This window comes from Neomonachus schauinslandi, chromosome 1 (genome assembly GCF_002201575.2).
Source record: "Neomonachus schauinslandi chromosome 1, ASM220157v2, whole genome shotgun sequence".
Taxonomy (NCBI): domain Eukaryota; kingdom Metazoa; phylum Chordata; class Mammalia; order Carnivora; family Phocidae; genus Neomonachus; species Neomonachus schauinslandi.
The window spans coordinates 208207857-208232648 of NC_058403.1; the positions used below are offsets into that span (position 1 = coordinate 208207857).

The window sequence follows — 24792 nt, forward strand, 5'->3', positions numbered from 1 at the left end:
AGGAAGGAAGGAAGGAAGGAAGGAAGGAAGGAAGGAAGGAAGGAAGGGAGAAGTGATGAATGAAAGGAGTAACAGAGGATGGATGGGCAGATGGAAGGAAGAAAAGATGAATGGAGGGGGAGAAAGAGAGAGGAAAGATGTCTAAATAGATAGAAGGAATAGATATGAAAGAAAGGAAAGATGGATGGATAGATGGAAGAAAAAAAAAGGTGGAGGAAGGAAGCAAGGAAAGGTGGATAGAAGGAAGAAAGTGAGGATAGAAGGAAGGACAGACAGAAGGATGCATAGAAAGAGGTATGAATGGGAAGAGGGAAGGAAAAGAAGAAGTGAGAAAGGAAGGAATGGTGTATGCAAGGTTGGTGAATGGATGGATAGATATGATGGGTACATGGATGGATGGATGGATGGATGGTTGGGAGGGTGGGTGGGTGGATGGAGACATGGAGGACAGATGGTTGGATAGATAGATGGGTGGATAGACAGATGATAGAAGAAGGGAAAGAAGGGATTGAGAGAGGTAGAAGAAAAGGTGGATAGATGGAAGGAAAGATTGAAGGAAAAAGGATGAATGCATGGATGAATAGCAAGAAAGATGGAAAGAAAGAAAGAATAGAAGGAAAGAAGGAAGGACAGAAGGAAGAATAGACAGAAGGGAGCTTGGAAGGAGTAGTGAACAGAAAGGAGGAAGAGAAGAGGGGAAGTAAGTTTTTCTTCCAGAGGTTTGTCCTGAATAGTTAACCCTGTGCTGCTCACTGCTTATCTATTCTAGAGTCAGGCCACGGGGCCTCTGGTCCATTTATTATACTTCTCCTGGGGCCTACACAGGTCACCCCAACCATTGAACACTGAGCCAGCTGACTGTGTCTAAGCAAGAGCATGTGTCTTCAGGGGCGCCTGGGTGGCTCAGTCATTAAGCGTCTGCCTTTGGCTCAGGTCGTGATCCCAGGGTCCTGGGATCGAGCCCCGCATCGGGCTCCCTGCTCCGCAGGAAGCCTGCTTCTCCCTCTCCCACTCCCCTGCTTGTGTTCCCTCTCTTGCTGTGTCTCTCTCTGTCAAATAAATAAATAAATAAAAATCTTAAAAAAAAAAAAAAGAGCATGTATCTTCACAGGGGAAGTCATGAGCAAGGACTCTGGGATTGGAGAACTTGGGTCCAAACCCAGACTCTCCCTCTCCTGTCAAGTAACCCTGGGCAGAAGACTATTTCTGTACTGTGATTCCTCCTTTGTTTAGTGTGGATGATTCTAGCACCCAGCTCATATTTATCCAGGTAAAAAGCTCCATGTATAGTGAGTGATCAGAAAGTATTTGATTATTTGTTTTATATAATGAACACTTATATCGTGTTTACTCTGTGCCCAGCCCTGTGCTTAAGCACTTTACAGAATTTGACTTGTTCAAACCTCATTACGGCTTTTGAAGTAGTAATAATTATTATCTTACAGATGAATAAATCAGGGCGCAGAGAGATTGGTTGCAGCTCCTAGCTGGCTTTTTTTTTTTTTTTAATGCAATGCATAGAAGATTGGCATACCTGGGTGTAAGAGAGAGACAGAGAGAAAGAAAAAGAGAGAAAACGAGAGACAGAGGCACAGAGAGATAAGGAGATAGAGATGGGGGAGCAGAGAGAATATGGAGGACCATGTCTGGGGTTTTTCCTGGCTCCACATCAGTGTGGTAAGTTGGAGCCTTTCCTTCCCAGACAGAAAAAAACCACTGGTGTTTTCACAGAGCCCTCCACTCCTGCACCTGGGTGGGAATACCATCTCCAGCCCCCAAATCATTAAGCCTGCCCTTACTTGCTGCTGGAGGTATCTCCATTAACAAGCAACCCCCAGATTTATCTGGAGGAGGACAAGAGGCCCTTGGAAGCCCCACGGTGGGTGGATATTGGGTGCCCTGACCTTCCCACAAGCCTTGGCTCTCCCTGCACCTGTCACAGCTCGGGAGGTCAGTGAGGAGCCGTTCACGCTGAACTTCACCATCGACAACCTGCGCTACTCAGCAGATATGGGCCACCCCGGCTCCCTCAAGTTCAACATCACAGACAGCCTCATGCAGCACCTGGTGAGAGGCCAGCTTCCCCATCCCCACCTCCATGACCCCTCCTCTGGGCTATTGCCAGCTGTGACCACACTGGCCCTCTCCTTCCTCTCCAGCTCGGCCCATTGTTCCAGAGGAGCAGCCTAGGAGCCCGATATGCAGGCTGCAAGGTCACCTCACTAAGGTGAGAATGCCTCCACCCACCCGCCATGGCCCATCACCAAAGGACAGGACTTCTGACTATGGGGGCCACTCCCAGCTGTGGCAGACTGTCTTAGAGGGTCCTTTTTGGCATCCATGTCTTTATGTTACATTATTGTTATAATTGTGACAAAATACGTATAGACATAAAATTAGCCATTTCACCATTTTATTTTATTTATTTATTTATTTTAAAGATTTTATTTATTTATTTGAGAGAGAGAGAGAATGAGAGAGAGAGAGCACATGAGATGAGGGAGGGTCAGAGGGAGAAGCAGACTCCCCGCCGAGCAGGGAGCCCGATGCGGGACTCGATCCCGGGACTCCAGGATCATGACCTGAGCCGAAGGCAGTCGCTTAACCAACTGAGCCACCCACGCACCCCCATTTCACCATTTTAAAGTATCCGTTTCAGTGGCATCTGTTACATGCACGATGCTATGAACCCATGACCACTAGTAGTTCTGAAACCCTTCATCACTCAGGCAATTACTTGCACTTTTCTGGGTTGGTATGCATTCTGTAGGTGTCTACAAAGCACTTTTCCATCTGTGTTTTCCATTCCACTGTCACTGGTGGTAGATCCTCTGAGGCAGGTGGTGGGTACCAGAGTGACAGCACAGGCATTGCCCCTGCACTCATCTAGTGGAGAAAGCAGAAACTAAGCAGGAGAATAAATATCTAAAAGGGTTTCAAATATAGTAAGGTGATGGGAAGCAGAAGTGCATAGAGACGGGAAAGCAGCTTTACCCAGGGCACAGGACAGTGCGTCTGTGGAGGTGATTTCTGAGCGGTATCGCAGTTGGAAAAGAAGGATTTGGCCATGAAAACTGTTCCAGGCAGAGGAAACAGCATGGGCAAAGTTCCTGAGGTAGGAATGAGCTTGGCATGTTCAGTGAACAGCAAGGAGGCCGGTGTGGCTGGAGCAGAGAGAGAGGGTCAGAGAGAAAGGAAGTGCATTTCCAGATAGCAACAAGGTCTACACTATGCAGAATCTTGGCGGGAATTGATTTTTTTTTTTTTAATTGTGGTAAAAGATGCCATAACAGAAAATTTACCATCTGAACCATTTTTAAGTGTCCGGTTCAGTAGTGTTAAGTATATTCACATTGTTGTGCAACCAATCTCCAGAACTTGCACAAACTGAAACTCTGTATCCATTAAACAATAGCTCCCCACTTCCCTCTACCCCCAGATATTAGCAATCGCCATTCTACTTTCTGTCTCCATGAATTTGATCACTCTGGGTACCTCATTACAAATGAAATCATATGGTATTTGTCTTTTTGTGTCTGTCTTATTTCACTGATCATAGTGTCCTCAAGGTCCATCCACATTGTGGCAGATGTCAGGATTTCCCTCACTTTTAAAGCTGAATCATATTCCATTGTATGGATATATCATATTTTGTTTATCCATTCATCAGGACTTTGGTTTTTGCATGGAACAGGCAGTGTGTGAGGTGCTGGGAGTTTGGCACAACAGTGAACCAAACTGTCCCATAACACTTCCTCATGGAGGCCACTGTCTGGAGAGAAAAGGAAAAATGATACATGTTAACACTGAGGGCCATCAGGTCTGGGATGGGGGAAGCATGAGGTCCTGTGGCAGCCAGGACCCTCTCTTGATTCAGTCTGGGAGGGTTCTTGGAGAAGGTGTCTAAGTTGAGATCTGAAGGATGACCGGGAAATTACCGGAGAGTGAGGAGAGAAGGGGAGAGACCTCCAGACAGAAGTCGCTGCATGTGCAAAGATCCTGGGGTGAGAGTGTGTGGCCAGGTGGAGAAACTGTGAATGGTTCAATAAGGCTGGAACACAGGATATGATGTGTGCAGTGACCACAGGTGGCAAGGTGCCACATGGGCTGTACTCCCTACACATCGATCTCTCCTTCCTCAGGTCTGTGAAGAATGGCGCCAAAACAAGGGTGGACATCCTCTGCACCTACCGGCAGCCCCCCAGCAGCCCAGGTCTGCCTGCCAGGCAGGTGTTCCATGAGCTGAGCCGGCAGACCCGTGGCATCACCCGTCTGGGCCCCTATTCTCTGGACAAGGACAGCCTCTACCTCAATGGTGAGCGATTCTCAGCCCCCCTCACTGCTTCCACCCATCCATCCCACAGGTCAGGTCTCTAGGGGAAACCTTGAGACAAACTCAGGTGTGAATCTCAACTCCATACTGACCCCCACCCTCCAACTGTCACTCCGTAAAACTGTCCCTGATCACACCTGTTTTACAGATGAAGAAATTGAGGCTTTAATAGGTTAAGTAATTTGCCCAAGTGGGTGTAGCTACAGAAGAGTGGAGCCAGGCATGAGCCCCAGCAGTCAGCATACAATGCTATGCCCTACCCTATGCCTTTAACTCCTAGAAGGGTCGTTCCAGGGGATACACGGGGAAAGAAAATCCCACATCTGTCTTCCCTCCCAGCTTCTCACCCTAGACCAGAGATGGGCTTCTCTCCTGGGTGGGGCCCCAATGCCAGGAAGTTAGGTGGGCACTCTGAACATCTGTGGGGTCCAAGCTCTGGACATGCTGGGTATCAGCCTAGAAGCCAGGAAGGGACAGTGTTTAAGAGGGTGACCCTCCTCTAGGGTTCTGAGAGGCAGAACATGGAACATGGTGAGGTTTATTGGAATAACTCAGCTTCTCTCCTCTCTGTCCCCAGCTTGGGGATGGTGTTTGGCAACTCACACTTTCTTATCACCATTGCCACATCAGGTGGGCAGGGAAACATCCTGGTCCTTTATGACTCATTTGAGCAAAGAGGGAGATGTACAGAGAAGGGAAGGGACCTGCCCATGCTACTCACAGGTTTGTGGTAATTCTGGGTCTTGATGTTGTGAGTTCACATCTGTTCCCTTCACCTTGGCCATTGCAGGGGCCAGTTTAGGATATTTCCCCCTGTAAAATATGCTTCATTTTGTTCACTCAGTCAGCAGTCACCAGCATCTGCTATAAGCCAGGCCTTGTGCCTGGCACCAGGGATAGACAGGCTACATGGGCAACCTGTCTTAATGTAAGCTCCAAAGGGGCAGAGACATTTTGTTCAATGCTGTATTCCCCAAATGTATAGAACTTGGCACATAGTAGGTTCTCAATAAATTGTTGTTGGATGGAGGGATAGATTGAAGGGAGGGTGGAAGGGTAGATGGTGGGATGGATAGATATGTGGGGGAATAAATGTGTGAACATAAATGTGATGAGTCTCTTGGGGGCATGCTGGAGAGGTGGATAGGGAAGGGTCATCTCTAACTGGAAGATCGGGAAAAGCTTAATGATGGAGATTACATTTGAGTCTGATCTTAGAAGATGCATAGATGCTTACCTGGTACACAGAGGAAAAGGCATCCAGCAGGAGTCCCACACGGACAAAGGCATGGAATATCTGGGATTGTTCTGCCGTCTCCCCTTATGTGTGACATTTTTGTTTCCAGGCTATAATGAACGTGGTCCAGATGAGCCTCCTACAAGTATGTATCTTTGCATCCAGTACCCATATCAGCCTCTATGGGTCTTGAGCCAAACTTTTCTCCTCACTAATAAAGGGAGCTTGCCCCAAACTCAGGCTGTTTTCCTGAGCGGGGCCAGGTGTCAGTGGGAAGAAGAATGCTGAGTCCTTGGTCTCTTCTGGGCCTGCAGGCATGACTTTGGCTTTCTAAACTTTCCACACCCTTTTGGGTTGGAGGAAGAAATTTGAACAAACATTTCCTACAGGGATGCGGGTTGAGGTCAGATGATGAGTCCATGCCTCCTGAAAACAAGATCTCCTACAAGGGCCACAGAAGGGGCCTCAATGTAGAGCTGAAAACTGGTGGCCACTCAGTGGTTTGGCCAAACTTGCCTGTTCAGTTGTCCAATGGTCTCTTCATCTATCTTTTAATCCATCCATTCTTCCATTCTCTGAGTTATCTCTTCTCTCAGACTTCATTCTTCCTTCCTTCCCTCCATTCATCCTTTCTTTCTTCTTTCCCTTTGTCCATCCATGCATTCATCCATTCTTCCTTCCTTCCATTCATCCATCCATCCTTCCATCTCTCCTTCTTTCCTCCATCCTTCATTCCTTCTCTCCTTTGTCCATCCTTCCATCCATCCATCTTTCATTTTTACCTTTCTTCCATCCATTCATCTCTCCATCCATCCTTTCTTCCTTTTCCCTCATCCATCCATCCTTCATTCATTCTATGCTTCATCCATTCTTCTATCCTTCCTTTCATCCATCCATCTGTCCATCCATCCATCCATCCTCTGTCTATTCTCTTGCTTGTCTTTTCCTCCTTTTGTCCTTCTTTCCATCTCTCCAACTTTTCTTCCTGTGTTTATTCTTGCTTTCTCTTTGACCCCCTCATTTGTTCATTCTTCCTATGTCAATCCAGGTATCCCATCTGTCTGCCTGCTTTTCTGCCCATTCATCTCCCTGTCCTCTTTGCTTAGTCTCTCTCTTGTTTATCTACCCTACTTTCTTGAGTTTATTTCACTCATGGACTCATTCACCCCTCTGCTCACACAATTCCTCCTTCCCTTACTCTCATTTATGGCACACCTGTGAATGCCTGTCCTGGGACAACCACTGCTGGAGCCCAGGCAAGCTTTGGGGAGTTTCTCCCACTCTGTGGGGACTCTGTTCCTTCCTGATGACTGCCCTTTCCACAGCTCCTGAGGCAGCCACCACATTCCTGCCTCGTTCATCATCACCTGTGCAACTAGAAGCCACCACAGGTATCTGGGAGATCCCTTTTCCTTCCCAAGAAAAGCTCTCCAGCCCCACACCTCTACCAGTCAGTTGTAAAATTCTGGTATAGGACAGTCATGTCAATAGCAAAGATTATACTGACAATTCAATCTAATGCATACCCTCCTGGAGCCCCCAGGCTTGTGAGATCAGCAGACCATTATAACACAGTGTGAGACATTTTAGGGAAAGGCACCTAGTATAATTTTGAGGGGAAGGGCTTTCTGGAGAAAGTTTTACCCAAACTGAGTCTTTAAGAATGAAGAGGGCTCATCCAGGAAAATAGGGGATGAAGAGTTTTCCTGGTATAGGAGATTCAGTGAGCAAAGGCTCAGTGGCCAGAAGCAGCATCGTGTGTGGAGAGAATTGAAAGGGATTTGGTTTGCTTAAAGCATTAAGCTTAACCTGGAATAGATGGATAAGTGAAGCTGAAAGGTTGGAAAGAATCATATTGGGAAGGACCTTGAGTACCAGGTCAAGAAGCTTGAACTTGACACTGAAGGCCAAAGGAAGCCATGGGCAGTGGTGACTATACTGAAACTTTCACTTAAGAAAATTTCTTCTAGTGTTCAGTGTAGAGAACATTCTTTAGAGAGGGCATCCAGTATGTCTGCTGGGGTGTTGGCCCAAGTGAGAGAAGATAAGGCTTGGGCTGGAACAGGATAGAGAGGATGTATCTGAGGACTCTTCTGCAAGTGGAATTGGGGTTACTTGGAGGGGAGGGAGGAGGAGCTGAGCAACATGATGGTTTTGACTTGGGCAACCAAATGGTGGGTGGTGGTGCCACTGGAAGAGAAGATGACAGAGTACAATGAATGCAGGACTCTGATTTGGTCTCAGGCCAACTCTCAGTAGTAGCCGTCTCTCCCCTCTCTTCTTGTAGCTATGGGACACAACCTGAAGACCTTCACACTAAACTTCACCATCTCCAACCTCCAGTATTCAATGGACATGAGCAATGGCTCAGCTGTGTTCAACTCCACCAAGAGGACCCTGCAGCGCCTGGTGAGACCCTGCTCCCAGCAGCTCCAAGTGGGATAAATTCCACCCAGCCCTTCCCCCACCCTTATCTCTCCTGTTCATTCTCCTCCTCCTTCCTCCCCAGCTTGGATCCTTGTTCCAGAAAAGCAGTCTGGGCCCCTTCTACTCAGGTTGCAGACTAATCTCCCTCAGGTAGGACTTTTTCCTGAGCATTTGTCAGTAGTGACCATTTTGGTGACCAACCCTCCCAGTCTTCCCACTGACCTCCCATTTGCTCCTCCCTCCTTGTGGCCCCCATAGTGAGGTTTCAGGACCTCTCTTTAGAGTCCCCACATCCCTCTGTCCCCAGACCTGAGAAAGATGGGGCAGCCACCCATGTTGATACCATCTGCACCTACCGCCATGATTCCATGGGCCATGGGCTGGACAGAGAGTGGCTTTACTGGGAGCTGAACCAGCTGACCCATGGTGTCACCCAGATGGGCCTCTACACCCTGGTCAGTGACAGCCTCTTGGTCAATGGTGAGTGATTTACAGCAATCATTATTGGTCCCTGTTTTACTTTATTTACTCTTTAACAAGTCAGCCCAGGTTCTGATTAGGGGACACCCTCCCCAAACTCTCCATGGAGAGAGTCTCTCCTGTTATTTCAGGTAAATAGCATGAAATTCTTTGACCAATTTTAATTTGAACCCCAAATGTCTGACTCATGGAATCTTTTGGGACAGGAGTTCTTCTATGTGAGGCTCCTCTATGTCAATGATTCTAACCTAGAGGCAGTTCTGCCCCTCAGGAGACACTTGGCAATGACTGGAGACATTTTGGTTGCCACAACTGGAGAAGAGTGCTACCGGCATCTAGTGGCTAGAGGCCAGGGATGTTGCTAATGTCCTCCAACAAACAGGAGATCCTCACCACCAAGATTTACATAGCCCCAAATACCAGTAGTTCTGAGGATGAGAAACCCTGCTCTACATGGTCCCATGGTCCCTAGTATGGGCACCAGACCAACTTAATCATACTTCACCACAATTGTTTAATTATCTAACTCTATGAAATTAAGGTCTTGTAATATGGCACTGTAGTTCTTTATGTGTTAGTACATCGTCATACCCAATGAATGAGTAAATGAGTGAACAAAATGGAGATGAGTATCTCAGCCCCGCTATTTGAGGATCCACTGCAGTTCACATTCACTCCTTCAACAAACACATATACATTACCATTCTGTCCCAAGCCATGTGCTGGGTACAGAGATAGAACACACAGGTTCTGTCCCTGAAAATCTCATAACCAAGAGAACTGAATATTACTTAGGGACACACAAAAAAGGCAGAAACACTGCTATTAACAGGGTGCCATGGAAGCACAGAGGAGGGACAATTCAGGGAGGGTTACCTGGAAGAGGATATTATGTACCCAATACTGTACTAGGCCCAGGGACATGGCAAGAACAAGATCCCATGGCAAGAACAAGATCCCTGCTCTCCTGGAGTTCCATCTCACTGGGGTTCTGAAACATGAGTAGGAGTTTTCCAGGAAAAGCAGAGGACTGAAGAACATTCCAGGAAGTGGAAACTGCATAAGCACAACAGAAAGCCTCGCCCCGGGACTGTAAAATTCCAGTTTTCCCCCCCATGGGGTGACTTTCCATTTGGAAGTCCCCAGCATGTGGGCCTGACCTTCGCTGATTCTGACAGTAGGCACCATGCCTCTCTCTGTGCTAAAGGCTAAGAGTCTCCAACTGTCTTCTCTCCCTCTCATTGGCTCCAGGCTATGCACCCCAGCGTTTATCTACCCAGAGGGAGTATCAGCTAAATTTCCGCATCATCAGCTGGAACCTCAGCAACCCCACATCCTTGGAGTATACAGCCCTGCGGAGGGACATCCAGGACAAGGTAGTGTCTCTCTCACCTGTGCCATCTCTCCTTGCCCTGGGTGCCCCCCTCGTTCCTCTGTCTGATTCACATCTGTTAAGTGGTTATTTTAACTCTCCACTTTACCTATGTGTTCTGAGTTCTCTCAGTTTACAAAGGTGGTGCTCTGGCTGCCTTCCCCATTTTCCAGATGGGCAAACTGAGGCTCAGAAAAGGGAGTGGTGTGCCTAAGATCACACAGCCAGGATTTGAACTCAGAGCTCCTTTGCTCCAAGGCCTATGTTCTTTCACTGGCTCCAGTAGCCCGCTCCAGCCCCAGGAGCCCTCCATCTCACCCACTGTCCCCCTTTATTCTAGGTCACCGAACTCTACAGAGGCAGCCAGCTACAAGACACATTCCACTCTTGCCTGGTCACCAACTTGACGTAAGTTGAGGAGGTTGGAAGCACTGGCTGAGCTGGCAGTTTGTGGCTCTGAGCTTCCATCCTGGCACAGTCTTTGAGCTGAAAGTCACTGACATGGTACCCATGCTCCCCCACGTCCCTGTCATCTATTCCTATCATCTCCTTCCATAAGTCTTCAAAGGGGGGGCAGGAAAAGGATTAACCTCACAGGGCCACCAACACTAGCATCCACCACCTTCTCCTCTTCTGGATACTTTCAACAAAGATCAGCCCAATATTAACATTTCCCATGGCCGCACCCCTGCTGAGCACTTTCATGCATTGTCATCTCATGGGATTCTCACACAGCCCCTGTGAGATGGGTACTTATCGTGATCATCCCCATTGTTCAGATGGGGAAGCTGAGGCTCAGATAAGCAAAGTGAACAGCTCAAGAATTGCCCAAGTTGGGTTTGAACCCAGGTCTGTGAAGAATGGGTGGAAGAACTGAGACATCTATACTGGGGAACAGGAGGAACATGGACACAGTGCTGACTTTGAGTGTTTCCAAACTTCAGTTCCTTTGTCTCTAAGATGGGGATAATTATAATAATACCTTCCACCAGAGTGATGGTGAGGGAATGTGTAAGTCACTTCCTAGAAGTGCTCAATAGATGTTCGTTATTTTTATATTTGTTCTATTCCCAACTCCTGGAAACCTTGTATTTTTGGTCAGGTCTCCTCTAGCCTGGGAGATCACCTCTCACTTCTTGCCTCTAGGTCTTTGGGTCTATAAAATAGGAATTCAGGAGACACTACTGATGTTGAGTGATGGCTGAGTTCCATGGTCTCTGTCCCTAGGTTGGGCTCCATGTTTGTCACCATCCAGGCACTGTTCTCTTCTAATGTGGACCCCAGCGCGGTGAAGAAAGTCTTTCTGGACAAGACCCTGAATGTCTCATCCCACTGGCTAGGCACCACCTATCAGCTGGCGGACCTTCATGTGACAGGTGCAAGATTGGGGGCTGGTTCCATGGCTTGAAGAGATGGGGCTATGAGAAAGGAAGGATGGGGCTTCTCAGTAGCAGTGGAATGGATGGAGGCTCTGGAGGGGAAAGGGGGGCTTTCTGGAGGCCCATGTTGATGACCCATGGCATTGGATCATCCAACAGGAGGTAGGAAGAAAACATGCAGCAACTGCACCCAAGGGAATTATTATTTTTACTCTTTTTTAAAAATTTTTTTTATTTATTTATTCATGAAAGTCAGAGAGAGAGGCAGAGGGAGAGAAGCAGGCTCCCCGCCTAGCAGGGAGCCCGATGCGGGACTCGATCCCAGGACCCTGGGATCATGACCTGAGCGAAGGCAGACGCTTAACCATCTGAGCCACCCAGGCGCCCCTATTATTTTTACTCTTAAATCTTTCTGACCCAAAATGTAGAGTATCCTGAGTTGCCAGAGTCGTGCATCGATTGATTGATTGAAGGATGCATTCATTCATTCAACAATATGTCATGAAATTAAATAGGCACTGATGATGCACTGTGGTAACTGCTATAATCAGAGAATTTCAAGAGCCTATGGGAACCCCAAGGAGGGACACACAGTCCATCTTGGAAAGTTTTCTGGAGGAAGTGATGAACAAACTGAGATGTGATGGTGAAGATGACTTAGCCAGTGGGAAGAGATGGGGAGTTGAGCTACATGTGTTTATAACCTAGAAGACAGAATATCTGGGGAGGCTATAAGGAGTTTGGTATGGCTGGAGCAAATACTTTGATGTGGGAGAAATGGCAGGTAAGGCTATAGATGCAGGCAGGGACTTTCTTGGGCACTGGAATAGTTTGCAGAGGAACACAACACAGAGTTCTGCTTTAGAAAGCTCATCCACTGGGTGCTGTATAGAGAGTGGATTGGGAGGGGGAGAAGACCAGAGGCAGCAAGACACATTAGGAACCTTGGTCAGCAAAGGCGTATGACAGATGTCCCCTGAGGTGATCAGCACCTGCACTTGCCTTCTGTTCCCCAGAAGGGCTCCAGTCTCCTCTTCCCCACATACTAGTGAGCTCTCATTATGCTTGGGGGAGAGTTGGATGGGTAGACAGATCAGTGGATTCAAAGTGGCCAGGTGGATAGATGTTCTTATGTAGCCCACCTTTAAAAATCCAGCTCGGATCACATTGCCAGGAATAAGTAGACTAGCTGGAATGACTTCTTTGCTAATATCTTCACCTGATTGGGACGTTTATACCTTCTTTTTATTATAGAAGTGGAGCCATCAGCTCATCTACCAACAGACAAACCAACAAGCAGTCCCTTCCCCGAGCACTTCCAGCTGAATTTCACTGTCACCAACCTACTCTATTCCCATGACATAGCCCAGCCAGGCACCACCAAACACCAGCAGAACAAGAGAAGTATTGAGAATGCGGTGAGAATGGGGTTGTGTGTCCACTCTGTCCCCAGGTAGAGACAGACTGGGTAGTCAGAGGGTGATTTTTCATAACAATTGGTGAAGACAGGTTCTTTTTATGTTATGTTAGTCACCATACAATACATCATTAGTTTTTGATGTGGTGATCCACGATCCATTGTTTTCGTATAACACCCAGTGCTTATGCCCATTTAGAAATTAAGAAACAGGCCCAGAGAGTTTCAGTAGCTAGTCCAGGGTCATGTAACTAAGTCATACCCTGGAATGGGATGTGCTTTGATACACGTATCTGGGCTAGTGTTTGTTGAGATAAGAAAAAATAGATGGGGCAGTATGCTCAGTGGCTAAAAATTCTCTGATGCCACTTGGCCTGGGATGATGATCAAGGGACCATCGCCCTGTCTTTCAGCTCAACCAGCTCTTCCAGAACAGCAGCATCAAGAATTTTTTCTCTGACTGTCAAGTTTTAGCATTCAGGTGAGTTCCAGCTCAGGACCTAATCACTCTGGAGACTCCTGCTGTCCTTTAAGTAAACGTGTCCCCATGTCATGGTCCCAGTTCTAGCTCTTATGGAAGATAGCCCTGGGAGTATAGAAGTGTTACCTAAAAACCAACTTGTTCCTAAGCCAGTGAGCCCAACTGGCTTAGAAATTCGAGAAAGCCAGGGTAGACTTCAGCAGACTTGGAGGTGCCTGGTGTTGGGGCCATGGAATATGGAATGTAGCATCCATGCCTTAAGAAATTAGCTGTTGAAGTCAGGATCCATAGAAGATGGGGGTGGCTAGAGCCAGATGACTTAGAATCCAGCAGTCTAATTGTGCGGCTCAGTAGTGTAGCCACTAATCAAGTGAAGCAATCCAAACTGTTCTACATCTATTAAGATATGATTCACATAGAAAAGGTACCCCTTTGTAGTGTACAATTTAGTGGTGTATTTAGAGAGTGGTACAACCATCCCACTATCTAATGGTGGAATTTTTTTTATTATGTTCAGTTAGCCACTGTATACTACATCATTAGTTTTTGACGTAGATGTGATGTAGGGTGTGGAATGTTGTTGTTGTTTTTTTAATCCTATCCTCATTAGCAGTTGCTTCCTAGTCTTCCTTTATCCGCATCCCCTAGAAAACAATAATCTACTTTTTTTCTCTCTGGATTTGCCTATTCTGAACATTCCATATAAATAGATTCCTATACTATGTGGTCTTTTGTGATTGACTTCTTTCCCTGAGCATAATGTTTTCAAGATTCATCCATGTTGTAGCACATATAGGTACTTCGTTCCTTTTTTTATGACTAAATAATATCTGTTGTATAGCTATACTACTTTTTAAAAAAAATTTATTTAAATTCAATTTAATTAACATATACTGTATTATTAGTTTCAGAGGTAGAATTTAGTGATTCATCAGTTGCATATAACACTCAGTGCTCATCGCATCACATGCCCTCCTTAATGCCCATCACCCAATTACCCCAGCCCCCAACCACCTCCCCTCCAGCAACCCTCAGTTTGTTTCCTAGAGTTGAGTCTTTTATAGAGGAAAACCATAAGGGGGGCTATACCATTTTGCGTTTATCCATCCATTCATTGATGGACCTTGGGTTATCTCCACTTTTTATCTATTATGAGTAATGCTGCTATGATCATTCTTGTGTAAGTTTTTGCATCAGTTTGTGTCTTCAGTTCTCTTGGGCATATACATAGGACTGGTATTGTATGGTCATATGGTAATTCTGTGTTAACTTTTGAGGAACTACTGAACTGTTTGCCACAGAGGCTCTACCATTTCCCACTCCCACAAGCAGTATATGAGAGTCCCAAACTATCCAGATTCTCAGCAACAATTTTTATTATCCTTTTTTTACTATAGTCATCCTAGTGGAGGTGAAGTGGTATCTCACTGTTGTTCCAATTTGTATTTTCCTAACAATTAGTAATGTTGAACATTTTTTCAAGTACTTATTGGTCATTTCTTATCTTCTTTGGAGAGATGTCTATTCAAGTCCTTTTCCCAGTTTTACGTTGATTTTTTTTATTGTTGAGTTATCATCATTTTTGTATGTTCTGGATAGTAGACCTTTATCAGATATATGATTTGCAAATATGCTCTTCCATTTGTTACATTGCCTTTTCACCTTCTAGGTACTACCCTTTGAAACACAATGATTTTTAATTTTGATGGCTCTTAATTTATCAATTTTTTCTTTGGTTGTTTGTGGTTTTAGTCCCAAATCTAAGAAACCATTGCCTAATCCAAATGCACAAAGATTTACACCTAGTTTTTTTCTAAGGGTTTTATAATTTTATCTCTTACATTTAGGCATTTGATTTATTTTGTTAATTTTTGCCTATGTTGTGAGGTTTGAGTCCAACTTCATTCTTTAGTCTGTGGATATCTAATTGTCTCAGTACCATTTGTTAAATAGACTATTCTTTCCCTATTATCTTGGCACCCTTGTTGAAAATCAGTTGTCCATGATTGTATGAGTTTATTTATGGATTCTAAGTTCTTTACTTTTTAAAATTTTTTATTTAAATTAAATTTAGTTAACTTATATTGTATTATGAGTTTCAGGGGTAGTATTTAGCAATTCATCAGTTGCATATAACACCCAGTGCTCATTACATCATGTCCTCCTTAATGCCCGTCATCCAGTTACCCTATCCCCCACCCACCTCCTCTCCAGCAACCCTCAATTTGTTCCCTATAGTTAATAATCTATTATGGTTTGCTTCCCTCTCTGTTTTTATCTTATTTTATTTCTCCTTCCCTTCCCCATGTTCAATTCCACTGCCTATATGTCTATCCTTATACTAGTGGCCATTGTTTTTATTACTGTAGCTTGGTAGTAAGTTTTGAAATTGGGAAATGGAGTTCTCCAGTTCTGTACTTTCTCCATATTGGTTTACCTATTTGAGGTCCCTTGCAACTCCATATGGATTTTAGAATCAGCTTGTTAATTTCTGTAAAAGAGTTAGCTGGGATTTTGGTAGGGATTGCATTTAATCTGTTGATCAAATTGGGGAGTATTTTAACAATAATACATCCCCAGTCCATGAACATGAGATGCTCTTCCATGTATTTAGGTATTTTAAAATTTCTTTCAACATTTTTTGTAGTTTTCAGTATACAAATCTCACAATGCTTTTGTTGAATTTATTCCTAAGTGTTTTGTATTTTATCCTTTGATGCTATTATAAATAGAATTGTTTTATTAATTTCACTTTAAGAATGTTAATTACTAGTGTATATAAATACAGTTGATTTTTGTATATTGGTCTTATATCCTACATTCATGCTGAACTAATAGTTTTTAGTTTTGTGTGTGAGTGTGTATTAGGATTTTCCATATTCAATATGTCATCTGCAAATAGAGATAATTTTACATCTTTCCTTCCAATCTGAATGCCTGTCCTTTCTTTTTCTTGCCTAATTGTTTATTAAAATTACATTTATTAAAATGTAAATAAGATATGAAATGAGGGAAGACAACACTGTTTTGTCCGTGGTCTTAGGAAAAAAATTTTTAGTCTTTCACCATTGAGTACGGTTTTATCTGTGGGTTTTTCATGGATACTGTTTTTCAGGTTAAGCAACTTTCTTTCTATTCCTAGTTTGTTGAGCTTTTTTTTTTTAATAATCATGAAGGATGTATTTTCTCAAATTCTTTTTTTTTGGATGTGTGTTATTTTTCCTTTATTCTATTAATATGCTCTATTCCGCTGATAATTTTTTTTTCAGATATTAAGCCAACCTTTTAGCTAGAGGTGAAAGATTAAGACCTTTTCAAGTATTCACACCACCCCATACACTTGTGACCTTCTAGACCTCCCCCACAAGCATCAGAGCTTTTCAAAACCCCTCAGAGACATCTTATACCCACTTTTTAAAAAGTTTTTGGCTCACCTCTTGCCTGCACCAACTCGTGGTATTGCTCCTTCAGGCAGCTGCCATGTTAAACAACTATCACTGATTGGTTTTGGCACATGCCCTGGGGATAGGCTTCCCTCACTGAAAACGCTCTGAGTCGAATAAAGACAAGCCCTGAAAATGGGGCTTTTTAAAGGAATCTGCAGACAAGTCAACCATTGAAAATTCAATGGGAATGGGTCTTTTGGGGAACTCCAAATAAATTGTGGCTGATAGGCTGCTGGTTTTCACAGCTACCAAGTTCTCATACTGCTGGCTTTCAAAGTTATTATGAGAGCAGGATGGGAATAATGCAAGTTCTAATGCCGTAAATCTTGTTCCCTTTACCAGGATTCAGCCATTTTTTCCTTAACTAAATGATCCTCAGGTTGTTGCAAGCCTTTGGTTAATTTCTAGATTTCTGAAAAAGTTTTGACCATTCTTCCCAGTGTTCTCAATGATTTTATGGATTTTTGGAAGTCCTACTGCAAACATTTCAAAAATGTTCTCCCCATGGCTTTTTATTTATAAATTAATTAAATTAAATAAAGTGAGACAGTTCCTTACCCACACTAACGTATTTTAAGTGCTCAACAACATGGGGCTAATAATGACTGTATTTTTATATTGCAAACACAAATGTTTGTATCATTGTAGAAAGTTCTTTTGGACAGGACCTAGAAGCAGGGAACCTAGAAGCAGGGTAGAATTCAAGATACCCTTGTTCATCCCTTTTGCCCTTCCAGGTCTGTCCCCCACAGCAACCACACTGGGGTGGACTCCTTGTGTAACTTTTCACCATTGGCTCGGAGACTGGACAGAGTTGCCATCTATTTGGAGTTCCTGAGGCTGACCAAAAATGGTACCCAGTTGCAGAACTTTACCCTGGACAGAAACAGTGTCCTTGTGGATGGTAAGGCTTCTTGGTCATTGGGGCAGGAGTTGGGGGTCCAACCTCCCCATGTGGGGCCTTTTCTGGGAATTTGGAGACCTGGGGTTGAGTCAGCATTAAACTTTTTTAGGCTAACAGGAGGTGGCATACTCCCCCAGGCTTTATCCACCATTGAGGGAGAAGAAGGGACACCCAGTGGAATATTAGAGATACTTGCCTTCTCAGAGATAGCTCTGTAACCTCAGGCTGGTCACTTCCCCTCTCTGGAATTCTGTTTCTCATCCCTGTACTGAAAGTCACTTGGCCAGTGGTCAGTGAGGGACTCTAGCTCTGAGCTGTATGTGAACCAACCTTGCAGGCATAGGGGATAGACCTCTTTTCTCTAAGACAGGCTGTGTAAAAAAAGGACCTGTATAAAAATGGACCTGACTTGGCCCATAGGCTGTAGTTTGCCAAGTTCTGCTCTGGATCAGCACCATGCAGCAGAACTTTCTGCAATGATGGAATGTTCTATATCTGTGCTGTCCAGTGCAGTAGCCACATGTGACTATTGTGTACTTAAAGTCTGGCTATTGTGACTGGCTTTTATAGTTACTGATTTTTAATGTTACCAAGGTACCAGATTTTTTATTTGATTTGATGAAAATTATTTTTAATTTAAAAAGCCACTTGTAGCTGCTCCATATTGGACAGCACATCTATAAGAAGTTGGCTGGGAATAAGTTGTACAGTAGGGTGACCTGAAACTCTCTTCCATGCCTGGTGGGTTCTGTGTGTCCCTACCCTCATGGGGTTTATGTTGCAGTTGCAATAACAAGAATAGGCAATTGAAAAGTATTAATTATTTGGTGTGAAATAATTCATACTTGGGAGTGGTCATCAGAGAAGTCTTCCTGGACAAAATTACATTGTAGGTGAATCCTGGAAAATGAGTATAAAACAACTTGGTAAAGGAGAAGGGGTGAATGTGTTTCTGGGCAGAGAAGAGAGCATTTGAGAGGGAATTTACAAATTTAGAGAGATCCCTTGGTCTTGCCAGCTATGATAATCCATTCTCCCCCCAACCATTATAAGATGGCCCAGCCCAATTCCAGTCCTCCTTGCCCAGAGATATGAATTTGATTTATTACACTCCTTGAATGTGATAATAGCCTTGAATTATGTAGCAAAGTGTTCTCATTTCTTAGAGAAAAATGGGTGAATATCATGATTTCTACTTCAACATTTCAGTGAAAATATGATGAAGCAAGGGTGGCAAGTGCTAACAATTTATACACTGGATGAAATATTGTTTTAATTGGGTGAAATATACATTGTTAAATCTAGATGTATGTTTATGATATTGTTCTATTTTTCTGTGTATTTTAAAAGTTTTATTTAAAAAACATAAAAACAATACAAAAAAAGCATAAAGCACAGTCACATGCATTCTCCATTTCATTCACTTCCAGGGTATTCTCCCAACAGAAATGATGTCTTAACTGAGAATTCTGGTAAGCCTCAAAGAAGCCCCAGCTCAGGATGGGGAAGGAATGTCTTGATGCTGTACCTAGTCAAAGAAAACCATGTACCCAGAGTCTTGATAATGATGAAAGCTGGACAACCCATGTCAGGGACTGTTAGGCACAGTACAGGGAGAGCAGGAGCCCTAGGGGAATGACAGGAGGTGGCTAACACCAGCACTTATCTCCCCAGACCTCCCCTTCTGGGCCATCATCCTTATCTGCTTGGCGGGACTCCTGGTACTCATCACATGCCTGATCTGCTGCTTCCTGGTAAGTAAGGAGGGTTGCTTGTCTTTTTACTGTTGGGTTGTAAGAGTTCTTTATATTTTATAAATATATGTCCTTTGCTGGGAAAATGTTTTATGAATTTTTCTCACAGTTTGTGTGTGTCTTGCTTTTTCCTTTTTTTAATTGTTTTTTTACAGATTTATTTATTTATTTGAGAGAGAAAAAATGAACAGGCAGAGGGGCAGAGGGAGAGGGAGAGAGAGAATCCTCAAGCAGATTCCCCACAGAGGGCAGAGCCTGGTGGGGGGGCTCGATCCCAGGACCCTGAGATCATGACCAGAGCTGAAATCAAGAGTTGGCCTCTTAACCGATTGAGTCACCCAGTGCCCCTTGCTTCTTCCTTCTTTTAAACAACATAAGTCTTAGAGAAACATAAGTGAAAGTCATAATGAGATACTATGACACATGAGGATGGCTAAAATTAAAAAGATTGACTCTGACAAGTGGTGGTGAAGATGAGGACTACTGGAACTCTCAAATAGTGCTGGTGAGAAATAGCTTGGTTGCATCTTTAAAGGTTACATATACCTACCCAGCCATTCTACTCCGAGGAATTCATGGAAGAGAAATATAAAATAAAATAAAATAAAATAAAAATCTATACAAAGACTTGTACACAAATGTTCATAATAACTTCATAAAAACTGAAAACAACCCAGAGGTCCGTCAACAAGTGAATGGATAAACAAACCATAGTCTAGCCCCACAAAGTAATACTAATTCAGCAATAAAAAGGAATAAATTATAAATGCACGCACTGACATGCATAAATCTCAAAATAGTAATATGGAGTGAAAGAAGCTGGATAACAATGAGTACATAATGTATGATCCTGCTTAAAGCAAATTGCAGAATACGAGCTAATCTACAGGGATATCATTCAGATCAGTGGTTGCCTGGGAACGAGAATGTGTTTGCAAATGGCAGGGAAGGAGGAATTACAAAGGAGCATGAGGACACTTTTGGGAATGACGAGCATTCCTTGTCTTGATTGTGGTGATGGTTCACGAAGTTATAATCAAAACTTATCAAATCGTTCGCTTTTCATGCATACAGGTCATTGTACACCAGTTATACCTCAGTTAAGCTAGAGGGTGCCTGTGTGGAGGGAGAGGGAGGGAGGGAAGGAGAGGATATGAATGGGATATCAGAGAAAAGAGTAGAAAAACAGAGCTAAAGGGAAAAGAGAAGAGAAAGAGATAAAAGAGGTACAAGACATGCATGAGAGAAAATGAAGTAGAAAAGGGTCGAGAGACACACAGGGGGCAGCAGGCATCTGTGGCTTTGGCCACCCCCATCCCTGTGGTCCCAGGCCATTCTCATGCTCTCTTCTTGCCCTCGCAGGTCACTGTCTGCCGGCGGAAGAAGGAGGGAAACTACGAGGTTCAGCAGCACAGCCTGGGCTCTTACCTGCCACACCTGGACCTGAGGAAGCTGCAGTGAGAGCTCTGCGTGAGGCTCCAACGGAGCTTGGCTGGAGCAGGAATAAACCACATTGGTCGGACACAGTCTCTGGGCCCTTCTTGACTTGGCCCCTGACTAGTTCACAGGGGACCGAGATGAAAGGTTTTCCCTTCCACTGAGTCCTGAAGGGCAGCTGCAAGTCTGTGTTTTGGTTTCATGCCATTTCGTCCCTCAGAGGCACCAGAACTGGCAAGAGACCCAGACATTGTCAATCATGTAAAATCAACATCCCACCTCAGTGCGAGGTGTCTCTTCCTAGAAACCTTGGAGCACGCCTCCCCTTGGCTCTGTGCCAGCCACCACCCCCATCTCCGTTCCTCCATATTTCCCCACCCACAAAGTTCCCCTAACACTGTCTCATTCTCTGAAGCTCAGGTTCACCAGGACTTCCAGACCAGTCTGCCTCAGTGGCTCCTCTCCCCTCATGGGTCCTCCAAGATGGGAAATAATCCAAGAAAAAATGAGTGAGTCAGGAATGACTCGGCAATCAACGTTGGGACTTGGAGCTGAAATCACTAGGTATCCAGGAAGCCTCAGTCCCAGAGAAATCCCAAGGCTTGAGAGACTTAGTGTCTGCTTTTGATATAAAGATAAATAACACTCAGTGGGAAAGAAAAAATCTGAGGAAAAAGCTAGATAGTCTTTCTTCATCTTTCTCTGCACTGATTCCAGCTAGACAGAGCAGGGTCTCCCCAGCAAGCAGCCCCAGATGAGCCAGGCACGAGGCAAGCTGTGCTGTCCTGCTTTGGGTTTGCAGGAATAGTTGGCATGACCTCTACACATTTTGCAGACGACCACAGCTGAAGACACCCAAGGGCAGAGAATTCACAGCAGTGCCACCCATTCAGACTTACTTGGTGTGAGTGTCACATCCTCAGTCTTAAGCAGTCATTCTCTGAAAATGCCTTCTCTGGAAATTATAATAACGATAACAAGAGCTATCATTATTGATGCCTTAATATCTACTAAGCAACATGAGTGGGCAAACTTTCCCAGCCGTGCTCTCAATCTCTAGCCTCTGTGTGCATTGTCTCAGTTACACTCACTATCCTTGAGAGCTGCATTCCCATTTTATAGCTAATGGTATGGGGGCTCAGAAATACTAAATAACCAGGAAGGAAAAAAATTACTAAGAACCTAAATTAAACACCTCACCACACTATCTGTCAAAGAAAAAGATAAAAACACTTTCTGAAATATGGACAGACTCAACATTGACCTGCCAAAGGCCTTCAAAGAACCAGTTAAGGATGTACATCAGGAAGCATAAATGTGACCACAGAAAAGTGTAACAGGAGTCATGAGGAAAAGAAAAAATTCAGTGTATCTAAATCAGAATTAGTTTTAAAACGAGATGTTAAAACACATTCTAAAATTCCAGATAAGTACTTCCTGGAAGAATAGAGGAGAGAAGATTCAATTTTAAAATAACCCATTTTTAGGAAAGATAGAAATACTACAAATATTATTATTTTTTAATAACTCATTCTCAGAAACTGATGAATCCATGAGACAGAAGTTAAGTAATGATGAAAAGGATTTGAATATTACCACAGGTTGCTCAAGCAAATTGACAATTAAATCCCAATAAGCAGTAGCTCAGTGATAGATTAATGATGCTGAAAAGAGTCTCTCTTGACATCATGATCCCCAAAATGGCACATCAGTTTTCATGAATCAAATTTCCAACATATAGAGATATTTTAAAAAGTGAGAAGTCTGTGTTGAATCTCAGATCTGTACCTCTGAAACAAATAATGCAATATATGTTAAGAAAAAAAAAAAGAAGAAGAAGGTAGCGGGAGGGGAAGAATGAAGCGGGGGAAATCGGAGGGGTAGACGAACCATGAGAGACGATGGACTCTGAAAAACAAACTGAGGGTTCTAGAGGGGCGGGGGGTGGGAGGATGGGTTAGCCTGGTGGTGGGTATTGAGGAGGGCACATTCTGCATGGAGCACTGGGTGTTATGCACAAACAATGAATCATGGAACACTTCATCTAAAACTAATGATGTAATGTATGGGGATTAACATAAGAATAAAAAAAAAAGAAAAAGAAAAAAAATGGAAAAAAGATAATAATGGACTGAGTATAATCACAGCTTAATAAACATTTTCTGTGGTTGGCTTTAAAAAAAAAAAAGTGAGAAGTCTGGTATTTCCTTGTACTGAACTCTGAATTAACATGCAACGAAGAACAGAAAAATAGAGACCTACAAACAGGTATCTTCTTTGAGAACATTAAAAAAAATATCATGTTGGATTCTGTTGGAATATTAACACTAAAACAACAGTCCATTTCGACCAGGCATGTTTTACCCTGACTGTGAGGGCAGAACACTAAATAATCGCATGACTTTGACCACTCTCTGTTGACTTTAAAATACAAATAACATACAAAGTAAGGGAAGATAACAGTACCTCATGGAGAGGAAAGATCTCTTTTCTCTTCTCACCTGAAACCCAATCTTGCAGTTGAAAAAGATCACTGTCTCTATTGTCTATGTCACACAAAATAATTTAATACAAGAAAAGTACTGATACATATTAAAGTTTTGAGGGCTCGGAGCACGAAGACACCATGGACACTGCAAAGAGACATTAATAAAGTGCCCTGCGCCATTTCATCTGCCCTAGCTTCTCTTTTTTTCATGGTGTTTTTCAGGCTGTCCTTCTTGGCCCCTCATTATCTCTGCCTCTCTAGCAAGTCTGTCTACAGCCAGTGCTGTGGCCAACCTTTCTCTTGCTGTCTTCACTTTCCTTTCCTGTTTCCTGATATCTTCCTCAGTCACCAGAAATTGTTTGCACAGGAGCTGTGGGATACCCAGATCAACTCCTGAAGACCCAGCAGGGATGGGCATGGGGCTGGAGTTCAGACTACCTGCAAGAACACCTGGCAGATATTCACCTGTGCACCTAGGTTCAAGTTTTTGCAAGGCTTTGGCAAGATCCAAAGTGCTTAATGGTTCCCCTGTGCTGCTGCAGGCCTGGAGACCTTGTAGCCTCTTCTGCCAGCACACCTGTTGGGGCTTGTCCAGGGTTTCCTCCCAGTGATGGCGTCTGACCTCATTACCAGAATGGGATGTAATTCTAGTAACCGGCCTCTTGAATATGTAACTGGACATCCTCAAAGGGATCGAGACACTTAAGCAAGACTTTGGTTTGGATTGGTTTCCACAATCATGTTGCTTCCTCTGTGGAGTCTTGACCATCATACTTCTTTTGCTTTTACCCTATAAAAATAAATCATGAGATTGGTTTAAAATTGGTTTAAAATGGTTTAAAAGGTTGCCTTCTTAGGAGCATGGTATCGGTTATCTTGTACTTCCACCTTCCTTCTCTACCTCTGGGGATAGATCTGACCTGTGTCCTGGGATGTCATCAAATAGACTTGGATCAAAACCAGAAAGTTCAAGGTCAAAATTCAGGACCTACTCCAGATCATTTCTCCTTCACCATCTTGTAAGATCCTCTCTTTTATGATTTATTCTCACTTGTCCTTGTCACTCTCAACCATACAATTCCTGGTCTTCCCCCCTACCCCTGGACACACAGTGCCCAGTCTTTTTCTAAATCTCCAGCCCCACCATCCTTCTGTGTTAGGTGACTATTCATTTGGTCGACCTGTTGACCACTTGGCTTTCAGAACTTAAACCAATAGTGAAATTATCATCTGCCCTGTTCTTAGCAACTCACTCCCATATCCCAGACATTTACATCAACCAACAATGTCATGGTAAAAAATAATTCAGAAAACATATTCACCCACCACAAATTCCTGATTTTCAGTTTTCACTCAAACACTTATACAACAGTTACCTGTCCCTCAAGATTGGAAGTGATGCCAGATCACCATATCCTCACCTTACTTTCTCTCCTATTCCTACCAATCCTGGATTCCATGGTCTATGATCTCAATAATTCCCTTGGAATAATTCAGAATTCCTTAACACTTATCATATCTGCCTTGTAAAATTTCAAATCTGGAAGACCCTCATTATCCACCATGCCATAGCTACTGCTAGTCTTTGGTACCACTATAAATCCAAAATCATCTGCATCCACTGCAAAACATCCATA

General features: G+C 43.8%; 2 protein-coding genes across 2 annotated transcripts in view; one reads left to right on the plus strand and one right to left on the minus strand.

The window, feature by feature from the left end:
• MUC16 (mucin 16, cell surface associated) overlaps nucleotides 1-20757 on the plus strand; it is a 59268-nt gene extending 38511 nt beyond the window's left edge. The window contains 17 exon segments of the mRNA XM_044913098.1: nucleotides 1943-2134; nucleotides 2137-2227; nucleotides 4143-4315; nucleotides 5680-5715; nucleotides 6896-6961; nucleotides 7858-7979; nucleotides 8080-8147; nucleotides 8305-8477; nucleotides 9729-9853; nucleotides 10190-10257; nucleotides 11077-11225; nucleotides 12483-12646; nucleotides 13059-13126; nucleotides 17310-17476; nucleotides 18907-18948; nucleotides 19151-19230; nucleotides 20593-20757. Of these exon segments, the coding sequence (XP_044769033.1) occupies nucleotides 1943-2134; nucleotides 2137-2227; nucleotides 4143-4315; nucleotides 5680-5715; nucleotides 6896-6961; nucleotides 7858-7979; nucleotides 8080-8147; nucleotides 8305-8477; nucleotides 9729-9853; nucleotides 10190-10257; nucleotides 11077-11225; nucleotides 12483-12646; nucleotides 13059-13126; nucleotides 17310-17476; nucleotides 18907-18948; nucleotides 19151-19230; nucleotides 20593-20691 (1883 nt within the window). The 3' untranslated portion in view covers nucleotides 20692-20757.
• A 2588-nt stretch (nucleotides 20758-23345) lies between these two features.
• MBD3L1 (methyl-CpG binding domain protein 3 like 1) lies at nucleotides 23346-24577 on the minus strand. The gene is made up of 2 exons (XM_021705495.2): nucleotides 24532-24577; nucleotides 23346-23945 (listed from the first exon to the last, which is right to left on the minus strand). Exon 2 carries the CDS (start codon nucleotides 23925-23927, stop codon nucleotides 23346-23348), a length of 582 nt encoding a protein of 193 aa, XP_021561170.2. The 5' UTR covers nucleotides 23928-23945; nucleotides 24532-24577.
• Nucleotides 24578-24792: the final 215 nt, after the last annotated feature.